The sequence below is a fragment of the Oncorhynchus mykiss genome, chromosome 18, assembly GCF_013265735.2.
Source record: "Oncorhynchus mykiss isolate Arlee chromosome 18, USDA_OmykA_1.1, whole genome shotgun sequence".
Lineage (NCBI taxonomy): Eukaryota > Metazoa > Chordata > Actinopteri > Salmoniformes > Salmonidae > Oncorhynchus > Oncorhynchus mykiss.
In genome coordinates, this window is record NC_048582.1 from 43,646,994 (window position 1) to 43,668,777 (window position 21,784).

Here is a 21,784-nt window from a genome sequence, read left to right on the forward strand (position 1 = left end):
TTGAGACTTTTCCCGAAGCTACTGCTGCATTGTCTTGGCTGTGTGCTTAGGGTCATTGTCCTGGTGGAAGGTGAACATTTGCCCCTGTCTGAAGTCCTGAGCACTCTGGAGCAAGTTTTCATCAAGGTTCTCTCTGTACTTTGCTCCGTTCATCTTTGCCTCGATCCTAACTTGTCTCCCAGTCCCTGTCGCTGAAAAACATCCCCACAGCATGATGCTGCCACCACCGTGCTTCACCGTAGGGATTGTGCCAAGTTTCCTCTATTGGTTTTATCAGATCAGAGAATCTTGTTTCTCATGTTCTGAGAATCTATAGGTGCCTTTTGGCAAACTCCAAGCGGGATGTCATGTGCCTTTTACCGAGGAGTGGCTTCTGTCTGGTAACTCTACCATAAAGGCCTTATTGGTGGAGTGCTGCTGTTGTCCTTCTGGAAGGTTCTCCCATCTCCACATAGGAACTCTAGAGCTCTGTCAGTGTGCCCATCGGGTTCTTGGGCACCTCCCTGACCAAGGCCCTTCTCCCCCAATTGCTCTAGGAAGAGTCTTGGAGGTTCCAAATATCTTCCATTTAAGAATGATGGAGGCCACTGTGTTCTTGGGGACCTTCAATACTGCAGACATTATAGAAACAGGATGCACCTGAGCTCAATTTCGAGTTTCATTGCAAAGGGGCTGAATACTTATGTAAATAAGGTATTTCCGTTTTAAATAAATAAAACAAATCTTAAAACCTGTTTTCGCTGTGTCATTATGGGGTGTTGTTTGTAGATTGTGTTTGTACATATTAATACATATTTAATCAATTTTAGAATAAGGCTGTAACTTAACAAAATGTGTAAGAAGTCAACGGGTCTGAATATTTTCCGAGGGCACTTTACATCCTGGTGAAATTTCACAGTAAAAATGTTGTATGAGAAATCAGCCTAATTTTGCATCACTTCAATCGTGTTACTTTATAAAAGAGCTAAAGTCATTTTAACTGGTCTGCAAGTGCCCTGAAATTCACTCTGAATTCTATACTTGTTTTGTGACAGTAATAGGTGTAGTTCATCAAAAGTGAAGGGTTTTTAAAATATAGCACATAATACATAAAATAATATAGTCAAATCCACATTAGCGTTGTATTTTTTGCAAGGTGAAATTATAATTTGATATGCTTTTAAAAAACATGTAAGTAAACTGTTACCGCCAAGTTCCATTTATATACTGTAAAAAAATAAAAAAATACTTACCTACAACAAACACCACTGCCAGCCTCCTTATTCCTTTAAATTCACCAAATATCAATTGAGGAAGGAATTTGCCTATGACGAAAACAATCACAATGTGCCTCTATTCTAAAAGCTCATCATCTGTCTAGTTCTGCTCTAAATGTTTTTTTGGAAATCTAACTTTTCACAGTGCATACGGTCATGCCAATGTATCTGTAGTTACTAGTTAAATCACTTCAGAGCTGATCTGATTCCAAAGTTCTTGTCTTGCCTGTAACTAAAATATTTTGGGAAGCACAAGAGATAATATGAAATAAGGGAGGAACACAAAATGGGCAGGTAAATATGTGGGAGGTCTTTAGGTTAATACCATCTTTGTTTTTTCCTTTGATACTAATTTGGTAAGAAAACTGGTCAGGTGAAAACTAGTTAGGTGTTCTGACGCCACTAATTTTGTCATGCCTTGCAGGTGATGTACAAATCTTTTGGGAGGGACAATATGAGAAACGGGTGGGACAAAATATTGACAGGTGAATCTGTGTGTGAATATAATAACATTGTTGGTTTCCAGACAATTGTTTGACACTTCAAAATGTTTTTCAAGATTTGATATAGCAATACATTTGCTTCACTGCACTTAAAGGACAAATCCACTCAAAAACTATATTTTGGTATTTGATTCATTAGTCCACACTTGATACAGTCCCAAAATGTTTTGCATGTCTGTGATCAACTTTGCAAGATAAACAACTTTCAAAATACAGAAAAATAGCCGGTATGATGCGCTTTGTATCATATGATGCATTTTGCGTCATACCGCCTGTATTTTCTGCCTGAGTGAACGACAAGAGCTCAGATACACATGAAAACATGAAATGAACCTGGGAATCGATATAACATGCATTGCTTTAATTTACCTAACTTTTGAGCCATGTGGAATGAACTTGTAAATGTACTGTATATTGTATTGATTTATTTCAATATTATTATAATTATTACAATGTTCTCAGTAAAATATTGTTTGCTCTGTGGCCTGAAGTGAGTACCAAGTCTGTTTCACAGTCCTCAATCCCACTCACACACCTATCTCAAGAATGACTCAAGGAAGATTTTTCAGATGCTTAAATCACTTGACATTATATGACGGAAGTGACCACCATCGTGTGAGAGATACATTCTTAAAAAACAAAACAGGGCCTGTATTTATAAAGAGTGCTGGTATAGGTTTACCGTTGCCCTTGCTTTTAACATTTTTACTTTTAGCTTTTGCCTTTTTGATCTGAGAAGCTTCCAACTCCCTGAGACAATCCAGACGCTCCTCCAGACCCGTATCTACAGGATCCTAACAGAGGCTGGAGAACAGCCAGGAACACCGCCCCCAACACCACCCTCCATTTCTTCCCTCCCAAGAACTGCATCCAGGTAGACTGAGCTACACCCAAACCGTTCACATACCCAGAGGCCCTATGCAGAGACTGGATACTGGGCCACTTCTGCCCTCCATGGCAGCCCCAAACCTGCAAAAGGAGCCACAACCAGGCAGGTTGACCTATGCACAGGCTGTTTGCCGACCCAGAAACTCCCCTGAGAGAATGGAGAATGGTCAGCCACTCCGACCACCTGCAGCCGTCCACTCTTGCAGCAGGAGCCTCATCCAATCAGAAGAAGCTATACAGGGCCCCTCGCCAATCTAACAAATGCTCAGTCTACTCTGCTTTCATCTATTTGGTCAGGGACCTTGGCAAAGAGTCAGCATACGCAACCCCAGCAAATACTGATCACAAACAGAGTACAAAAAACTGCAGATGACCCTCTGCTAATATATCAATCTCCCCATTTGGCTGATTTCATTGTTGATCAAATGTATTATTTGCTGTGCTTGACAGAGACTTTGCAACAACCAAATGATTAAACCAGGCCACAGCCCTTGGCTTTCAGCACATTGCTCAGCCTCGCAACACTGGCCACCGAGAAGTTGGGATAGCAATGATCTGTTGATCAAAATTGAAAGTAAAGGGAATTCCAATAGAGAACCCAGCATTTGAATACTTTGTTTATAAATGGTTTACTACTACTGAAAATGCGATGCCAATTGTGGTCTATTGTCCTCCTAAACCGAATGCCTGATTTAAGTGACGATGGAGTAATTTAGTTTACGAAAGTTTAATCAGGAAGGCAGGTCTGAATGGTGTTTAACTTCATCCAGTAATCATAACAATTAATTTAATTTCCTATTCTACAGGCATAGTGGGAATGAATAGGAACGTATCAGCTGTGTAAGGGCTATTTGACCAAGAAGGAGAGTGATGGAGTTATGCGTCAGATGACCTGGCCTCCACAATCACCTGACCTCAACCCAATTAAAAAATGGTTGAGCTGGACGGCAGAGAATGCAAAGCAGTCAACAAGTGCTCAGCATATGTGGGAACTCCTTCAAGACTGTTGGAAAAGCAATCCAGGTGAAGCTGGTTGAGAGAATGCCAAGAGTGTGCAAAGCTGTCATCAAGGCAAAGGGTGGATACTTGATTCATGATTCCATATGTGTTATTTCATAGTTTTGATGTCTTCACTATTAAATCAAATCAAATCAAATGTATTTGTCACATATACATGGTTAGCAGATGTTAATGCGAGTGTAGCGAAATGCTTGTGCTTCTAGTTCCGACAATGCACTAATAACCAACAAGTAATCTAGCTAACAATTCCAAAACTACTACCTTATAGACACAAGTGTAAGGGGATAAAGAATATGTACATAAAGATATATGAATGAGTGATGGTACAGAGCGGCATAGGCAAGATACAGTAGATGGTATTGAGTGCAGTATATACATATGAGATGAGTATGTAAACAAAGTGGCATAGTTAAAGTGGCTTGTGATACATGTATTACATAAAGATGCAGTAGATGATATAGAGTACAGTATATACATATACATATGAGATGAATAATGTAGGGTATGTAAACATTATATTAGGTAGCATTGTTTAAAGTGGCTAGTGATATATTTTACATCATTTCCCATCAATTCCCATTATTGAAGTGGCTGGAGTTGAGTCAGTGTGTTGGCAGCAGCCACTCAATGTTAGTGGTGGCTGTTTAACAGTCTGATGGCCTTGAGATAGAAGCTGTTTTTCAGTCTCTCGGTCCCAGCTTTGATGCACCTGTACTGAGCTCGCCTTCTGGATGATAGCGGGGTGAACAGGCAGTGGCTCGGGTGGTTGTTTTCCTTGATGATCTTTATGGCCTTCCTGTGACATCGGGTGGTGTAGGTGTCCTGGAGGGCAGGTAGTTTGCCCCCGGTGATGCGTTGTGCAGACCTCACTACCCTCTGGAGAGCCTTACGGTTGTGGGCGGAGCAGTTGCCGTACCAGGCGGTGATACAGCCCGACAGGATGCTCTCGATTGTGCATCTGTAGAAGTTTGTGAGTGCTTTTGGTGACAAGCCGAATTTCTTCAGCCTCCTGAGGTTGAAGAGGCGCTGCTGCGCCTTCTTCACGATGCTGTCTGTGTGGGTGGACCAATTCAGTTTGTCTGTGATGTGTACGCCGAGGAACTTAAAACTGTACTACCCTCTCCACTACTGTTCCATCGATGTGGATAGGGGGGTGTTCCCTCTGCTGTTTCCTGAAGTCCACAATCATCTCCTTAATTTTGTTGACGTTGAGTGTGAGGTTATTTTCCTGACACCACACTCCGAGGGCCCTCACCTCCTCCCTGTAGGCCGTCTCGTCGTTGTTGGTAATCAAGCCTACCACTGTTGTGTCGTCCGCAAACTTGATGATTGAGTTGGAGGCGTGCGTGGCCACGCAGTCATGGGTGAACAAGGAGTACAGGAGAGGGCTCAGAACGCACCCTTGTGGGTCCCCAGTGTTGAGGATCAGCGGGGTGGAGATGTTGTTGCCTACCCTCACCACCTGGGGGCGGCCCGTCAGGAAGTCCAGTACCCAGTTGCACAGGGCGGGGTCGAGACCCAGGGTCTCGAGCTTGATGACGAGCTTGGAGGGCACTATGGTGTTAAATGCCGAGCTGTAGTCGATGAACAACATTCTCACATAGGTATTCCTCTTGTCCAGATGGGTTAGTTGCAGTGTGCAGTGTGATTGAGATTGCATCGTCTGTGGACCTATTTGGGCAGTAAGCAAATTGGAGTGGGTCTAGGGTGTCAGGTAGGGTGGAGGTGATATGGTCCTTGACTAGTCTCTCAAAGCACTTCATGATGACGGAAGTGAGTGCTACGGGGCGGTAGTCGTTTAACTCAGTTACCTTAGCTTTCTTGGGAACAGGAACAATGGTTGGTGGCCCTCTTGAAGCATGTGGGAACAACAGACTGGGATAGGGATTGATTGAATATGTCCGTAAACACACCAGCCAGCTGGTCTGCGCATGCTCTGAGGGCACGGCTGGGGATGCCGTCTGGGCCTACAGCCTTGCGAGGGTTGACACGTTTAAATGTTTTCCTCACGTCGGCTGCAGTGAAGGAGAGTCCGCATGTTTTAGTTGCGGGCCGTGTCAGTGGCACTGTATTGTCCTCAAAGCGGGCAAAAAAGTTATTTAGTCTGCCTGGGAGCAAGACATCCTGGTCTGTGACGGGGCTGGTTTTCTTTTTGTAATCCGTGATTGACTGTAGACCCTGCCACATACCTCTTGTGTCTGATCCGTTGAATTGAGATTCTACTTTGTCTCTATACTGACGCTTAGCTTGTTTGATTGCCTTGCGGAGGGAATAGTTACACTGTTTGTATTCGGTCATGTTTCCGGTCACCTTGCCCTGATTAAAAGCAGTGGTTAGTTAGAATAGCAATGATCCAAGGTTTTTCCAGCCCTGGTTGCGCAATCGATATGCTGATACAATTTAGGGAGTCTTGTTTTCAGATTAGCATTGTTAAAATCCCCAGCTACAATGAATGCAGCCTCCGGATATATGGATTCCAGTTTGCAAAGAGTCAAATAAAGTTAGTTCAGAGCCATCGATGTGTCTGCTTAGGGGGGAATATATACGGCTGTGATTATAATCGAAGAGAATTCCCTTGGTAGATAATGCGGTCGACATTTGATTGTGAGGAATTCTAAATCAAGTGAACAGAAGGACTTGAGTTCCTGTATGTTGTTGTGGCCACACCACGTCACGTTAACCATGAAGCATACACCCCCGCCCCTCTTCTTACCAGAAAGATGTTGTTTCTGTCGGCGCGATGCGTGGAGAAACCACCTGGATGCACCAACTCCGATAGCGTCTCTCCAGTGAGCCATGTTTCCCTGAAGCAAAGAATGTTACAGTCTCTGATGTCCCTCTGGAATGCTACCCGTGCTCGGATTTCATCAACCTTGTTGTCAAGAGACTGGACATTGGCGAGAAGAATGCTAGGGAGTGGTGCACGATGTGCCCGTCTCCGGAGTCTGACCAGAAGACCGCTTCGTTTCCCCCTTTTACGAAGTCGTTTTTTTGGGTCGCTGGCTGGGATCCATTCCGTTGTCCTGGGTGAAAGGCAGAACACAGGATCCGCTTCGCGAAAGTCATATTCTTGGTCGTACTGATGGTGAGTTGACGCTGCTCTTATGTTCAGTAGTTCTTCTCGACTGTATGTAATGAAACCTAAGATGACCTGGGGTACCAATGTAAGAAATAACCCGTAAAACAACAAAAAACTGCATAGTTTCCTAGGAACGCGAAGCGAGGCGGCCATCTCTGTCAGCGCCGGAAGTATTAATCTACAGTGTAAACCCTTGAATGAGTAGGTGTGTCCAAACTTTTGAATGGTACTGTATATTAATTAAATGAAAAAAAAGTACCATTGAAGATTAATTTATTGAAACTGTAATATCAACTGGTTATATCCTGGAACAAAAAGGTTAACCTCAGCAGTGTGGTGTTTGCTTGTAGAAGCTTATGGCTGTGCAATGGCAAAGCCTTGTTTTGTTAGTTTAGCAGACAAGACGCTCATATTTCCAGAGCCCTTATCACAGTCAAGACACCTATTTTATAGTAAAAACATGATGTTACATAAGGGAATATAATAGAACAGAATAGTGTGAAGTGATTCACATCTCGCTTCTTAAACAGTTATTCTCAGAGTGATCATTTGAAACAAGGTCAATTTGGCAAGTTGAAAGACATTTTTCATGGTTACAAACCAAAATTTCCTTTCGATATTCATATCTTAGATTACGTTTATTCTGCCTGTTCCTTGGAATGTTCTAAATTGATTAAATTGTCCTAAATGGACAGTACTTCAGTGAACACTCAAGGGGATGAATTATGGCCACGAATGTTGTTTTGTGTGTAGGCCTAGGCTTATTGATTGTGATGTAAATACTCCCTTTGTCTTTATCAAACAAATGTTTTTGCATATTATCCATGTGGATCCTGTCTATCTTTAGAGGGTTAATAATCTAGGCTTACTTTAAATGCCACTCGCAGATCGCAAAGTATGGTCGTCACTAACGTTAGTTGCCACACCCACAAAATTATAAACCCTGCCTCTTTCTACAATTTTGCTTCTTAGAATCTGATTATAAATCCTTACTCCCTTAACACTAACTTTAACTACACTGTTAACATTATGTCAAACCTTTTAAATTCATGACTTTGTATAATATTTCAAAATATTGGGAGAAATATGGGGACTTGGGAGGAAATTCTAGACGGGAGAGGACCCTGGGCACAGCCAGGGGAATATCGCCGCCCCAAAGCAGAGCTGGAGGCAGCGAAGGCAGAGAGGCGCTGGTATGAGGAGGCAGCACGGCGGCGCGGTTGGACGCCCGAGAGTCAGCCCCAACAATGTATTGGGGGGTGGCACACAGGGAGTGTGGCGAAGTCAGGTAGGAGACCTGCGCCAACTTCCTGTGCTTACCGGAGAGCGAGAGGGACCGGGTAGGCACTGTGTTATGCTGTGGAGCGCATGGTGTCCCAGGTGCGGGTGCATAGCCCGGTGCGGTACATTCCAGCTCCTCGTATCGGCTGGGCTAGAGTGGGCATCGAGCCAGGTGCCATGAAGTCGGCTCTACGCATCTGGTCTCCAGTGCGTCTCCTTGGGCCGGCGTACATGGCACCAGCCTTACGCATGGTGTCCCCGGTTCGCTTGCACAACCCAGTGCGGGCTATTCCACCTCGCCGCACTGGCCTGGCTACCGGGAGCATTCAACCAGGTAAGGTTGGGCAGGCTCGGTGCTCAGGATCTCCAGTACACCTGCACGGTCCGGTCTACCCAGTGCCACCTCCACGCACCAGCCCTCCGGTGGCAGCCCCCCGCACCAGACTGTCTCTCCGTTTTCTGCCTACAGGGTCTCCCGTCTGTCCGGAGCTGCCAGAGTCTCCCGTCTGTCCAGAGCTGCCAGAGTCTCCCGTCTGTCCGGAGCTGCCAGAGTCTCCCGTCTGTCCGGAGCTGCCAGAGTCTCCCGTCTGTCCGGAGCTGCCAGAGTCTCCCGTCTGTACGGAGCTGCCAGAGTCTCCCGTCTGTCCGGAGCTGCCAGAGTCTCCCGCCAGCCAGCCAGGCGATGCCGGAATCACCCTTCACTCCGGAGCTGCCGGAGTCTCCTGCCTGTCTGGCGCTGCCGGAGGCGTCCTTCACTCCAGCGCTGCCGGAGTCCCCCGTCCATTTGGGACCCATGTCTAGGGTCCCCAGTCCAAGGTCGGTGGCGAGGGTCGCCGCTGGGCGGGCGAAGAGGCGCACTAGAACTATGGTGAAGTGGGGTCCACGTCCCGTGCTAGAACCGCCACCGCGGACAGACGCCCACCCAGACCCTCCCCTATAGGTTCAGGTTTTACGGCCGGAGTCCGCACCTTTGGGGGGGGGGGGGGGGGGGGGGGGGTGTACTGTCACGTTCTGACCTTTATTTTCTTAGTTTTGTCTTTATTCAGTATGGTCAGGGCGTGAGTTGGGGTGAACAGTCTGTTTGTGTTTCTATGTTTCTTCTAATTCTGTGTTTGGCCTGATATAGTTCTCAATCAGAGGCAGCTGTTTATCATTGTCCCTGATTGGGAACCATATTTTAGGATGTCTGGGTTTCACTGTTGGTTTGTGGGTGTTTGTTTCCGTGTCTGTGTTTTTAATTTTTTTGTTATTTCACGTATTTTATTGTTTTTGTATTTCATAGTGTTCAGTGCTTTTGTTATTAAAATCGTCATGAACACTTATCACGCCGCATCTTGGTCCGATCCTTACTCCTCTTCAGACGAAGAGGAGGAAATCTGCCGTTACAAGTTGGGACATTGAAATGCAATTGAGTGAGACACTGAGGGGAAAGGGTATTTAGGGAGCAGAACTGTGTGATGCTTGGTTTATTTTTTGTGTCCCGCAAATGCACATGTGCAAATGTAACACCAGAGTCAAAGCAAATTAACATTGTCTTCAAGACTCCAAAAAAATGTATCCCTGGTTAAAGATTGAGATTTGATGTCAATTCGAGTACTCGGTTACTCATACCCATCTCTATCTCACAGCACTTATGACATCCAGCCTCACTCTTCTCAGTCCAACTATAACCAAACTCATAAATTACTCTCTTGATTCAGGTACTGTGCCTAATTCCCTGAAAACTGTATCCATTACACCAACCTTGAAAAAAACTGGACTTGACCCCAAAACCCAACGCAATTACAGACTAATTTTCAACCTGCTCTTTCTATCAAAGATCATTGAATGTGTGGTCTCAATACTGCTACAGAACGACCTTTCAACCAACAGTCTCCATGAATCCTTCCAGTTCGGCTTCCATGCATGGCAGATCACAGAGGCAGCTGAATTGTTGATGGCAGCTGATGATGGAGACACTGGCTTCCTTTTGTTCTGGACATGACAGCAGCCTTTGACACCGTGAATCATGACTTTCTCATCAACAGACTAAAGACCTTGCGCAAATACTTTAGCACAGCACTTCAGCGGTTTCGCTCCTAGCTGACTGATAGACAATAATTTGTGGCACTTGCCAATTATAAATCCAACCTTGCCACAGCCACAGGGCTCTGTTCTGGGGCCACTCCTGTTCTCTACATACAGTGCTTTCGGAAAGTATTCAGACCCATTGACTTTTTCCACATTTTGTTACATTATAGCCTTATTCTTAAACGCTTCTGAATCAAGTGCACCTACCACCTACCAGCGCGAAATGAATAAAAAAATAAATAAACACATTTATCGTTGGGTTTTTTAAAGATATGTTTGGTGATCAACTAGAAATGCTTTGGAGATCGACCAGTCCATACCGATGGACCAGTTGGTGACCCCTAAGCTAGAGCGTTCCAGTGCTGAGGGACCACATGTGAGGATCTCCTGTCACTCATGCTGTGAAGGGTTGTGGCCGGTATGACCAGGCTGTTTGAGCCTGATGATCGTAGAGTGCGTGCTGGGGAATAGTTCTCTAGAGGTTGGCATATGTATTTAGGTGCATCATCCTTGAGGACCTTAAAAGGTGAGCAGAATGATCTTAAATTTGATCCTATATTGAACAGGCAGCCATGGGAGGTTGAATAAATCAGGTGTTATTTTTCTGGGGTGGTATGTGAGATTATTCTCGCAGCTGCGTTCTTGATCATCTGGAGTTGAGACAGGAGCCTTACTGGGATTCCTGCCAGCAGTTCATTGCAGAAGTCAAGATGAGATGTTACCAAGGCATGCACAAGCTTCTCAGCATCCACAGCGGACAACAGTGACCTGATCCAATCAATGTTACATAGATTAAAAAATTACACTTTCTTGATGTTGTGGATGTGTGCTTCAAATGAGAGGTTACAGTAAAGGATTTCACCAAGGATTCTGGTGGTGGGGAAGCTGCGATGCTGTCATCCAGAGAAAGGGAGAATGTCCTCAGCCAGCTCTATGCACTCTTAGAGCCAATATGGCAAGATATGTTTTGCTACAATTAAGTTTCAGGAAGTTCAACTGCATCCACCTCTTGATTGCATCTAGACAGTCTGCCAGTTATTTGTTACAGTCCCTAATTGTCCTTGTATATATTTGTGTCAGCATAAAAATGACAGTTCAGTCCAAATCTATGGATAAGTATACCATCTGGGAGCAAGTACAGTGCATTCAGAAAGTATTCAGATCCATCGACTTTTTACTAATTTTGTTATGTTACAGCCTTATTCTAACATTGATTAAATATTGTTTTACCTCATCAATCTAAACACAATGACAAAGTGAAAACAGCCCCTCAGCACTGGAAAGCTCTAGCTTAGGGGTCACCAACCGGCCGATCGGTATGGACTGGTCTAGCATTTCTAGTTGATCACCAAACATTTCTATAAAAAGAACAACGATAAAGCGTTCCTTTTTTTGTATTCGTTTCGTGCTGGTAGGTGGTAGGTGCACTTGATTCAGCAGCCCTAGCGTCTGGAAGGCAAAGTGTTTCCATTCTGAACCATTTCATGTGTCTGAACTCCACATCCCCAGCAGGCCCAGAGAGCAAATCAATTGCACCTATACACTCTTATAAAAAAGGGATCTAGAAGGGTTCTTCGGCTCTCCCCATAGGATAAACCTTTTTGGTTCCAAGTAGGACCCTTTTTGGTTCCAGATAGAACCCTTTTTGGTTACAGGTAGAACCCTCTGTGGAAAGGGTTCTACATGGAACCCGAAAGATTTCTACCTGGAACCAAAAAGGTTTCTTCAAAGGGTTCTCCTATGGGGACAGCCAAATAACCCTTTTAGGTTTTAGATAGAACCTTTTCTTAGCGTGCAGGCCTACAGCTGGCCAATTCGATCGCTCAGATCACTGTGTCTGAGCTATCACGCACATGTTTTATCCCCTTTTCTCAGCAGAGGGAAGGAGGGCGGAGGGACAATGAGTCAGGTGAGACGCAGCCTCACCACTGCTCCCTCCCTTCACTAAGACGGGCCATCAATCAAGTAAAAACAATAGAAGGAAACTATTATGCTTACTTAGCTGTGCCTCGCTAGTAATACAACAAATGATCCATTACCAGTGTGAACATATACATAAATCGTTTTTAAAATAATGTATAGAATTTCAAAATGGTCTGAGAAGATTAAATTCAAGCGGAGCAAATATGTAGTGATAATGTATTGGGCCTATAGGTTGCTGCAGAAACTTTTTTGCTACAGAACTGTTTTTAATTGTTTAATGTTGAATAGGCTTACATTTTAGACGTACTGTTTTTTATTTTTAAGTCTGATTGTTGATCTCGGCCTGTATTTTGACTCAAAGTGATCTTGCTCTAGCTGTACATGTCAAGGAGGCAGCTTCAATTTCCTAATTCAAAAAATAACAAATTCTTGATTGCTTAAAGTCTACCCTTTTCATTAGTAGGTCATTTTTTAATGCATTGTGATCTTTGTTTCTACTTTTTGATGTATTGATGCTGTTTTTAGTTGTTTTTTCCCCCCTACATTATGTTAATTGAGCTTGGGAAATGCACTCTACAAATGAAATGTTGTTATTATTATCAGTATAATAACCCAGGTTTAATAATGGTGTAGTTGCTTTTAAAGACTGTGCCCTTTAGCTGGGCACTATGCTCCGAAGTGGTCAATACAATAGTTGAATTAAAAACAAATGATTTAGTGCAACTTGTTTCTAACCAGCAACATGTATCACTTCTGAACTTCTACATGCTCTCTGAGGAGGATAGCTGACTCAAATTGTCTAATTGTTTAAATCAGCTCCTTCTTGGCTATTAAGAAATGTTGTTATACCTGCTTGGCAAAGAGAGCATGTTTGTTTGTTTAGGGCGTGGAAGTTTTAGTTTGAACGGCTTGTATTGCACAACCTATTCACAGAGACAGTGCAGGGAAAGAATATAATTGTTGTAATATGAAATTTCACATTCAACAAAACCTGAGATGACATAGTCTCGGATATCCTAAACCATGGAGCATCTTAAGCTTTTGCCTGGCTACCCTTCTACATCACTCCGGCCAACTGATGTTTCTTCTCCTCTATGAATCTGGATTTGCCTCCCTCCTCAATGATTTCTAGAACCCAAACACATTCTGACCGTTCTGATTCGTCCCAGAAACCGATGGGTCTGCATGATGACGATATCAACTTTGATACTCTGATTGGTTGGATTTGATAGAAAACCAATCGCTGATGAGTTTTTGTACAATGCCGCTCATTTTGAAGTCACAGAAACAACTTTTGGTATAGCAGTTTCAGACTGAATGTAGAATGTATGTAGCAATCGATAGAGCAGCAGAAATACATTCAGGGGGAATCGTCAGGCAACGTAAGCTAGGTAACGGCAGAAGGTCTGGGGAGAATGTCGGCTTCTCTCTGACGTTTCGAAAGGGGAAATGTGTTTAGGGGAAGATCATCTTCAGATAGACAACTCTTTTATCTATTTTGGGAAGGCAGGGTTTAAAATACAGGCAGGAATTCTGCCCATGTTTAGAAGCAGATCCGGCAGTGACGTTACACGTGACGTGCTTCCCATTTCCAACTCATCCTTTCTGTCCCATGTGACCCTGGAACACGTGTTAAACTGGATTATTGGTACGTTGCCGGAAGCAACCAGTCTGTCTAGTGAGAGATGACAGTCTCAAGCCCAAGCCGTCCTGTATGTGACAATCGGTTTTGGTGTTGATCATTAAATCATCCTGCATCTTCATTATGATTTGTATGCATAATTGATATCTATTTCTGAACGTTATAATGGAACCATTGTTAAGACATGGAACCTCTTTCATGTCATGTGTTTCATAATAAATTGTGAAATATATGTTGGAGCAAACCCTTCAAATATAAGGAGAAATCTGTCATATGCTTAGCTTCTACAATATTTGAACTATAACTGAATAATATTTTATCATAAAAACTAACACTTGTGTGATATCTAATTTCTTTCCTTGACATATTTGTGTCAGTGAATGAGGACCTCACCTGAACAGCCATGCACATCAATCCATAATTACTTCAGGCATTTTATCCATCTTAAATATACTGAACAAAAATATCAATGCAACATCTAAAGCATTGGTTCCTTGTTTAATGAGCTGAAATATGAGGTCAAGAATGTTCCATAAGCACAAAAAGTCGACGTCAAAATCTAATTTTTCAAATCTAATTTTATTAGTCACATGCTCCGAATACAGTGAAATGCTAACTTAAGAGCTCCAAACCAACAATACAGTTAAAAAAAAATATGAGTACGAATAAGTAATTAAAGAGCGGCAGTAAAATAACAATAGCAAGACTATACACAGGGGGGTACCTGTACAGAGTAAATGTGTGGGGGCACCGGTTAGTTGAGGTAATATGTGTATAGAGGTAGAGTCATTAAAGTGACTATGCATAGATGATAACAACAGTGTTGCAGCGGTGTAAAAAAGGGGTGGGGGGGCAGTACAAATAGTCTGGGTAGCCATTCGATTAGATGTTCAGGAGTCGTATGGCTTGGGGGTAGAAACTGTTTAGAAGCCTCTTGGACCTAGACTTTGCGCTGCGGTACAGCTTGCCGTGAAGTAGAAGTTTTAGGGCCAATTCTTAGGGGCTTCCTCTGACACCAGGTGTAGAGGTCCTGGATGGCCGGAAGCTTGGCCCCAGTGACGTACTGGGCCGTACACACTACCCTCTGTAGGTGCCTTGCGGTCGGAGGCCAAGCAGTTGCCTTACCAGGCAGTGATGCAACCAGTCAGTATGCTCTCGATGTTGCAGCTGTAGAACCTTTTGAGGATCTGAGGACCCATGACAAATCTTTTCAGTCTCCTGAGGGGGAATAGGTTTTGTTGTGCCCTCTTCACGACTGTCTTGGTGTGCTTGGACCATGTTAGTTTGTTGGTGATGTGGACACCAAGAAACTTGAAGCTCTCTCAAGACAAAGGAGATGATTGTGGACTACAGGAAAAAGAGGACCGAGCACGCTCCTATTCTCATCGACAGGGCTGTAGTGGAGCAGGTATGCTCCACTACAGCCCTGTCGATGAGAATAGGGGCGTGCTCGGTCCTCTTTTTCCTGTAGTCCACAATCATCTCCTTTGTCTTGATCACGTTGAGGGAGAGGTTGTTGTCCTGGCACCACAAGGCCAGGTCTCTGACCTCCTCCCTATAGGCTGTCTCGTCATTGTCGGTGATCAGGCCTACCACTGTTGTGTCGTCGGCAAACTTAATGATGGTGTTGGAGTCGTGCCTGGCCATGCAGTCATGAGTACAGGAGGGGTCTGAGCACGCACCTCTGAGGGGCCCCTGTGTTGAGGATCAGCGTGGAGGATGTGTTGTTACCTACTCTTACCACCTAGGGGCAGCCCGTCAGGAAATCCAGGATCCAGTTGCAGAGGGAGGTGTTTGGTCCCAGGGTCCTTAGCTTTGCATGCTCCCTCATCCCTGTTAGTATTTGTGATTTGCCTAGATAGTCCATCCACCTGACAGGTGTGGCATATCAAGGAGCTGACTGAACAGCATGATATATTACACAGGTACACCTTGTGCTGGGGACAAAAAGCTGCTCTAAAATGTGCAGTTTTGTCACTGCCAGAGAGTTGCTGTGAAAACTCACTGGGAACAGTATTGCCGTTGATTGTTGAAAATATAACTTATAAATTCCACATGCGCTTAGTACAACTGTCATGCATGGGGGGGACCCAAAATACAAGCTAGTTTTACTCCTTTGTTTGGAAATAATGTATAGTTTAAAACAGTTAACATTTATTTTCATCTTAAAGCAGATGAAAGTACTTGCATTAGAGGAAATATCTATGAGAGGTATAACATTTGCCTAGCCTCATCCCTCAGTTATTTACCAAGTGGCCGAGCCACTGTTCTTTGGTTTTAAAGAGATTCTTCTGTACTTTGTATACATTTTTGACAGCAGTTCTGAAAGTAGAGGTCACGAACCAAAAGTTGTGTGCTACTTCACATAGATAGTCCCTGTGCACCAGAATGCCAAGGTAACCCGTCTAAATGACTATTACCCCATACCACTCACATATGTAGCCATGAAATGCTTTATAAAGCTGGTGATGGCTCACATCAACACCATCATCCCAAACAACCTGGACCCACTCCAAATTGCATACCGTCCCAACAGATCCATTGACGACACAATCTCTATTGCACTCCATACTGCCCTCTCCCACCTGGACAAGAGGAACACCTATGTGAGAATGCTGTTCCTTGACTACAACTCAGCGTTCAACACCATAGTGCCCTCCAAGCTCATCACTAAGCTCAGGTCCCTGGGACTGAACACCTCCCTCTGCAATTGGATCCTGGATTTCCTGGCGGTCCGATGCCAGGTGTTATGGTTAGGCAACAACACATCTGCCACACTGACCCTCAACATGGGGGCCCCTCAGGGGTGCTAGCTTTGTCTCCTCCTGTCCTCCCTGTTCTCCCACGACTGCGTGGCCATGGATGATTCCAACACCATGAAGTTTGCTGACGATGCGACAGTGGTAGGCCTGATCATCGATGATGATTAAACCTCCTATAAAGAGGTCAGTGACCTGGCAGTATGGTGCCAGGAAAACAATCTTTCCCTGAACGTCAGCAAGACAAAGGTGCTGATAGTGGATTACAGGAAGGGGCTGTAGTGGAGCAGGTCGGAAGCTGATGCTTCTGCTTATTCTCTATCCTATTGAATTGTGTTTGGTAAATAAAGATTGTGGTAATATTTCAATCAGTACAGAAATCTGTAGGTGGCTTAACTTACCCCTTAGCCAGGGTAAGTTGTGCCAAGAGACCACTGTCTGTGGGTAAGCCATGTTTTCAAAACTGTAATGTTTACATACATTCTGATTATTTCCAGAGATACACAACATTCAGAAATGTAGATATCTTTGTTAGAAAGAATACAATATTTCCTTTGACAGAGTGATGCTGAAGGTAACAAATGTCTCAACTTAATATATAATTATTTTTAAATTGATTTAATTGTCATGTTTTTGTAAAAATCTGCCAAAATAGTCCATGGTCAAAGTGGAAAACAATTATAATATTTGTAAAACATTTAGGAAAAGTAAAACACTAATATCTTGATTACAGCTGTGTTTCTTAGGGAAAATCTAAGAGCTTTCCACACCTGGATTGTGCAACATTTGGCAATTATTATTTTCAAAATTCATCAAGCTCCGTCAAATTGATTGTTGATCATTGACAGCAGCCATTTTCAAGAGCTTGCCATATATTTTCAAGCAGATTTAAGTCAAAACTGTAATTTGGCCACTCAGAAACATTCACTGTCTTTTTGGTTTAGCACATACAGCAGCTATTCTTCCTGGGGTCCACATAAAAAGTACAAAAGAGTAAAAGACAAGAACAACTTAAAAACATAAAATGTAAATAAAGTTATATACATATACATAGTTAATTCGGAAAGTATTCTGACCCCTTCCCTTTTTCCACATTTTGTTACGTTACACACAATACCCATAATGACAAAGTGAAAACAGGTTTGTAGAAATGTTTGCAAATAAAAAACAGAAATATCTCATTTACAAAAATATTCAGACCCTTTGCTAAGAGACTTGAAATTGAGCGCAGGTGCATCCTGTTTCCATCCTTGATGTTTCTACAACTTGGAGTCCACCTGTGGAAAATTCTATTGATTTGACATGATTTTTAAAAGGCACACACTTGTCTATATAAGGTCCCACAGTTGACAGTGCATGTCAGAGCAAAAATCAAGCCATGAGGTCGAAGGAATTGTCTGTAGAGCTCAGAGACAGGATAGTGTCGAGGCACAGATCTGGGGAAGTGTACCAAAAGACTTCTGCAGCATTGAAGGTCCGCATGAACACAGTGGCCTCCATCATTCTTAAATGGAAGAAGCTTGGAACCACCAAGACTCTTCCTAGAGCTGGCCGCCTGGCCAAACTGATCAATCGGGGGTGAAGGGCCTTGGTCAGGGAGGTGACCAAGAATCTGATGGTCACTCTGACAGAGATCCAGAGTTCCTCTGTGGAGATGGAAGAACCTTCCGGAAGGAAATTAAAAATGTTGTGTTTATATTTGTGTTTATATTTTTGTTCAGTGTATATACACCAACCATGTGCAACAATGCCTAATTTACCTTAACCACTACAGATAACAAATCCTAACTGCTAAATTGCCTCACATATATTGCACCATTTCAAAATGGATTAACAATACTACAGTGAACACTCAAGAGGATGAATTATGGCCACGACTAGTAGGCCTAGGCTTAATGATTCTGATGAAAATACGCTCTTTGTCTTCCTCAAACGAATGTTTTTGCATATTTTCCGTGTGGATCCTATCTGTCTTTAGGGGGGTAATAACCTAGTCTGACTTAAAATGCCAGAAGCAGTACGCAAAGTATGGTCGTCACTAATGGTAGTTGCAACAGCCACAAAGTTATAAACCCTGCCTGTTTCTACAATTTTGCTTCTTAAAATCTTTATTTTAATTTAAGCTTTATTTAGCCAGGAAAAGCCCATTGAGACCCAGTCTCTTTTTCAAGGGAGACCTGGCCAAGAAGGCAGCAATAAACAATACATTACATAATTAAAACATACAACATGATCCTGTCTAAAAAAAAATATTTACAGTACTCTGTAACTGAGTCTCCCATCAATATTTTAGATTAATTCAGTGGTACTAACATATCTAGATGAAGCATGGATTGCAGATTATTCCATGCGTCTGGTGCAGATGAAGAGAAGGCAGTCTTGCCTAATACTGTGAATGTCCAGGGGACTTTAAGCAGCAACCACCTAGCAGACCGGGTATGGTAACTGCTGCTGGTGAAGGAGACCAGACTACAGAGGTAAAGATGGAGTTCACCCAAAATGGCATTGTACAGACCTGACCAAAATGTTGAGAATGACACAAATATTAATTTCCACAGTCTGCTGGCTCAGTGTCTTTATATAATTACGCTAGTGTCGGGAAGGGCTGTCTCCTGGGCTACGGCAGTGTGGGAACAACAATCTGCCATTTGTAGGCATTTAGAGGAATTCAACTATGTTGAGTCAGACTGGGAGTTCCCTAATTTCCAGCACCCGCACACCCCTTTTTGCTCTTGTGTGTGGAGAGACCAATCTACTCTACGAGTGCTCATTGACTCTGGGGCTGATGAAAATCTTAAGGATGCCAAGATAGCTTTGGAGCTTGGTATTCCCACTCAGCCTCTCTCTGTGCCCATGGATGCTGGACGGCCGCTCTATAGGGGAAGTCACCCATAGTACTGGTAACCACAGTGAGACAATACAGTTCCTCCTCATTACTTCTATGTATGTGCGGTGGTTTTGGGATTTTCCTGGTTTCAAAAGCACAATCCGAATACTGCTTGGACTACAAGCTCCATCCTGGGTTGGAGCCTATTTTGCCATTCCCACTGCCTTCAAGCAGCACAGGCTTCCTCAAGTCATCTTCCTCAAAATGTTGGCAAGACTGGATGTCTCTGCTATCCCCAAAGAATACCATGACCTTCTGGAAGTATTCAGTAAGGCACGTGCTACTTCCCTTCCCCTCACCATCCTTATGATTCTCCCAGGCGCTACACCACCTCGGGGTCGGTTGTATTTTCTGTCTGGACCAAAGCTATGGAGGAATACATAGGAGTCTCTGGACACTGGGGCCGTCCGTCTGGGTTTTTCTTTGTGAGTGGAAGACAGCCTTCAACACAGCCAGTGAACATTATGAGTACCAGGTCATGCCATTTGGACTCACCAACGCCCACACTGCTTTCCAGGCTTTGGTCAATTATGTGCATCAGGACATGCTAACCCGGTTTGTGTTTGTGTGCCTTGACGACATCCTGTTTTTTCCCCCCGATCTGCACAAGAACATGTTCATGTTCTTCAGCGCCTCCTGGAGAACCAACTGTTTGTGAAAGCCGAGAAGTGTAAGTTCCACTGCTCTACTATCACCTTAATGGGATATGTCATTGCTGAGGGCAATGTTCAGATAGAAAGGTGAAAGCAGTGGTGGATTGGCGTCAACCAACGTCCAGGGTGCAGTTGCAATGGTTTCTTAGTTTTGCAAACTCCTACCGCCGTTTCATTCGGGACTACAGCACCCTGGTGGCCCCCCTCTTGGCACTCACCTCTCTCAAGGTACTGTTCAAATGGTCTCCAGCTGTCGACAAAGCCTTTGTGGACCTGAAGCATCAGTTCACAACAGCACCCATCCTCATCCATCCGGACCCCTTGCGTCCGGATGCTTCGGATGTTGGACTGGCAGATCGCTGGGACAGGATGGCCCCCAGTCCAACATCCGAAGATGAAGCTTCATCCCTGTGCCTTCCTGTCCCATCGTCTCAATCCTGCTGAAAGGAACTATGATGTTGGCAACCGAGAACTCCTGGTGGTGAAGATGGTGTTGGAAGAGTGGAGGCACTGGCTGGAAGGAGCAGAACAGCTATTCCTGGTCTAGACTGACCATAAAACCTGGAATATCTTCGTACAGCCAATTGCCTCAACTTCAGGGTCAAAGAATGTGAAGCCTGATGCCCTCTCCCACCTATACTTTTCCTCTGCCACACCCTTGACTTCTGTAACCATTCCCCCTACCTTGTGCCTTGCTGCCACTGTGGATTGGAGGAATTTAGAACCTGGTCTGGGAGGCACAATGCTCCCAGCCTGGACCTGAAGGGAGCCCAGCTAACCGGCTGTTTGTCTCTAATCGAGTCCGGTCCCGGGTCCTGGAATAGGCTCATTCCTCCAGGCCGACCTGTCATCTAGGGTCCCGTCGTACACTAGCCTTCCTTTGACGTTTCTGGTGGCCCACAATGGTCCCTGACGTCTCTGCATTCCTCACCGTATGCACCGTGTGTGCTCAAAAGAAGGCTCCAAGCTCTTTCTGGCCTCCTGCAGCCGCTACCGGTTTCTCATCATCCCTGGTCTCATATATTGCTGGTCTTTGTCACTGGGCTCCCTCCGTCTGATGGCAACACTGTCATTCTGACGGTAGTTGACCGCTTCACCAAGGCCGCCGATTTTATCCCTCTCCCCAAACTACCTTCTGCCAAGGAGACGGCCCAGCTTATGCTGCATCATGTCTTCCGGATCCATGGACTCCCGGTAGACATGGTCTCCGATTGGGGTTCTCGTCTCAGTTCTGGAAGGCATTCTGCACACTTATTGGGTCGTCGGCCAGCCTGTCTTCTGGATTCCATCCCCAAACTAATGGTCAGTCAGAGCGAGCCAACCAAGCCCTGGAAAACACCTTAAGGTGCCTGGTCTCAACCAACCCCACTACCTGGAACCGTCAACTGGTCTGTGTGGAGTATGCCTGGAGCACTCTTCCCAGTTCTGCCATGGGACTCTCCCCTTTCGAGTGCTTCAGCCGCCACTCTTCCCTGAACAAGAGCAGGAAGACCCTCGGCCCAGACGTTTGTCCGCCGCTGTCGACGTACCTGGAGAAGAGCCATGGCGGCTATTCTCAAGACCAACTCCAGGTTTTGTTGACAAGCGGACCGTCGCCGGACCCCAGCTCCCGCTACCGCATTGGGCAGAGGGTATGGCTGTCCACTTCGGGTAGAGTCCCGCAAACTGTCCCCTCGTTTCATTGGTCCTTTTCCCATCTCCAGAGTTCCACTGCTGTCCATCTTGTGTTGCTCCGTACCCTCCTTATTCACCCTACCTTCCATGAGTCTAAGAATAAGCCCTTGTCTCACTGTTCTTTGTCTTCTGTCCCTGGGCCCCCACGT

At 44.5% G+C, this 21,784-nt stretch overlaps 1 protein-coding gene across 1 annotated transcript in view; it reads right to left on the reverse strand.

Annotated features, from left to right (window-relative positions):
- LOC118940987 (mucin-5AC-like) overlaps nt 1-21,203 on the reverse strand; it is a 43,434-nt gene extending 22,231 nt beyond the window's left edge. The window contains exon 1 of the mRNA XM_036951059.1: nt 21,094-21,203. Coding sequence (XP_036806954.1) covers nt 21,094-21,203 — 110 coding nt within the window. The remainder of the gene's footprint in view (nt 1-21,093) is intronic.
- Between the last annotated feature and the right edge of the window lie 581 nt (nt 21,204-21,784).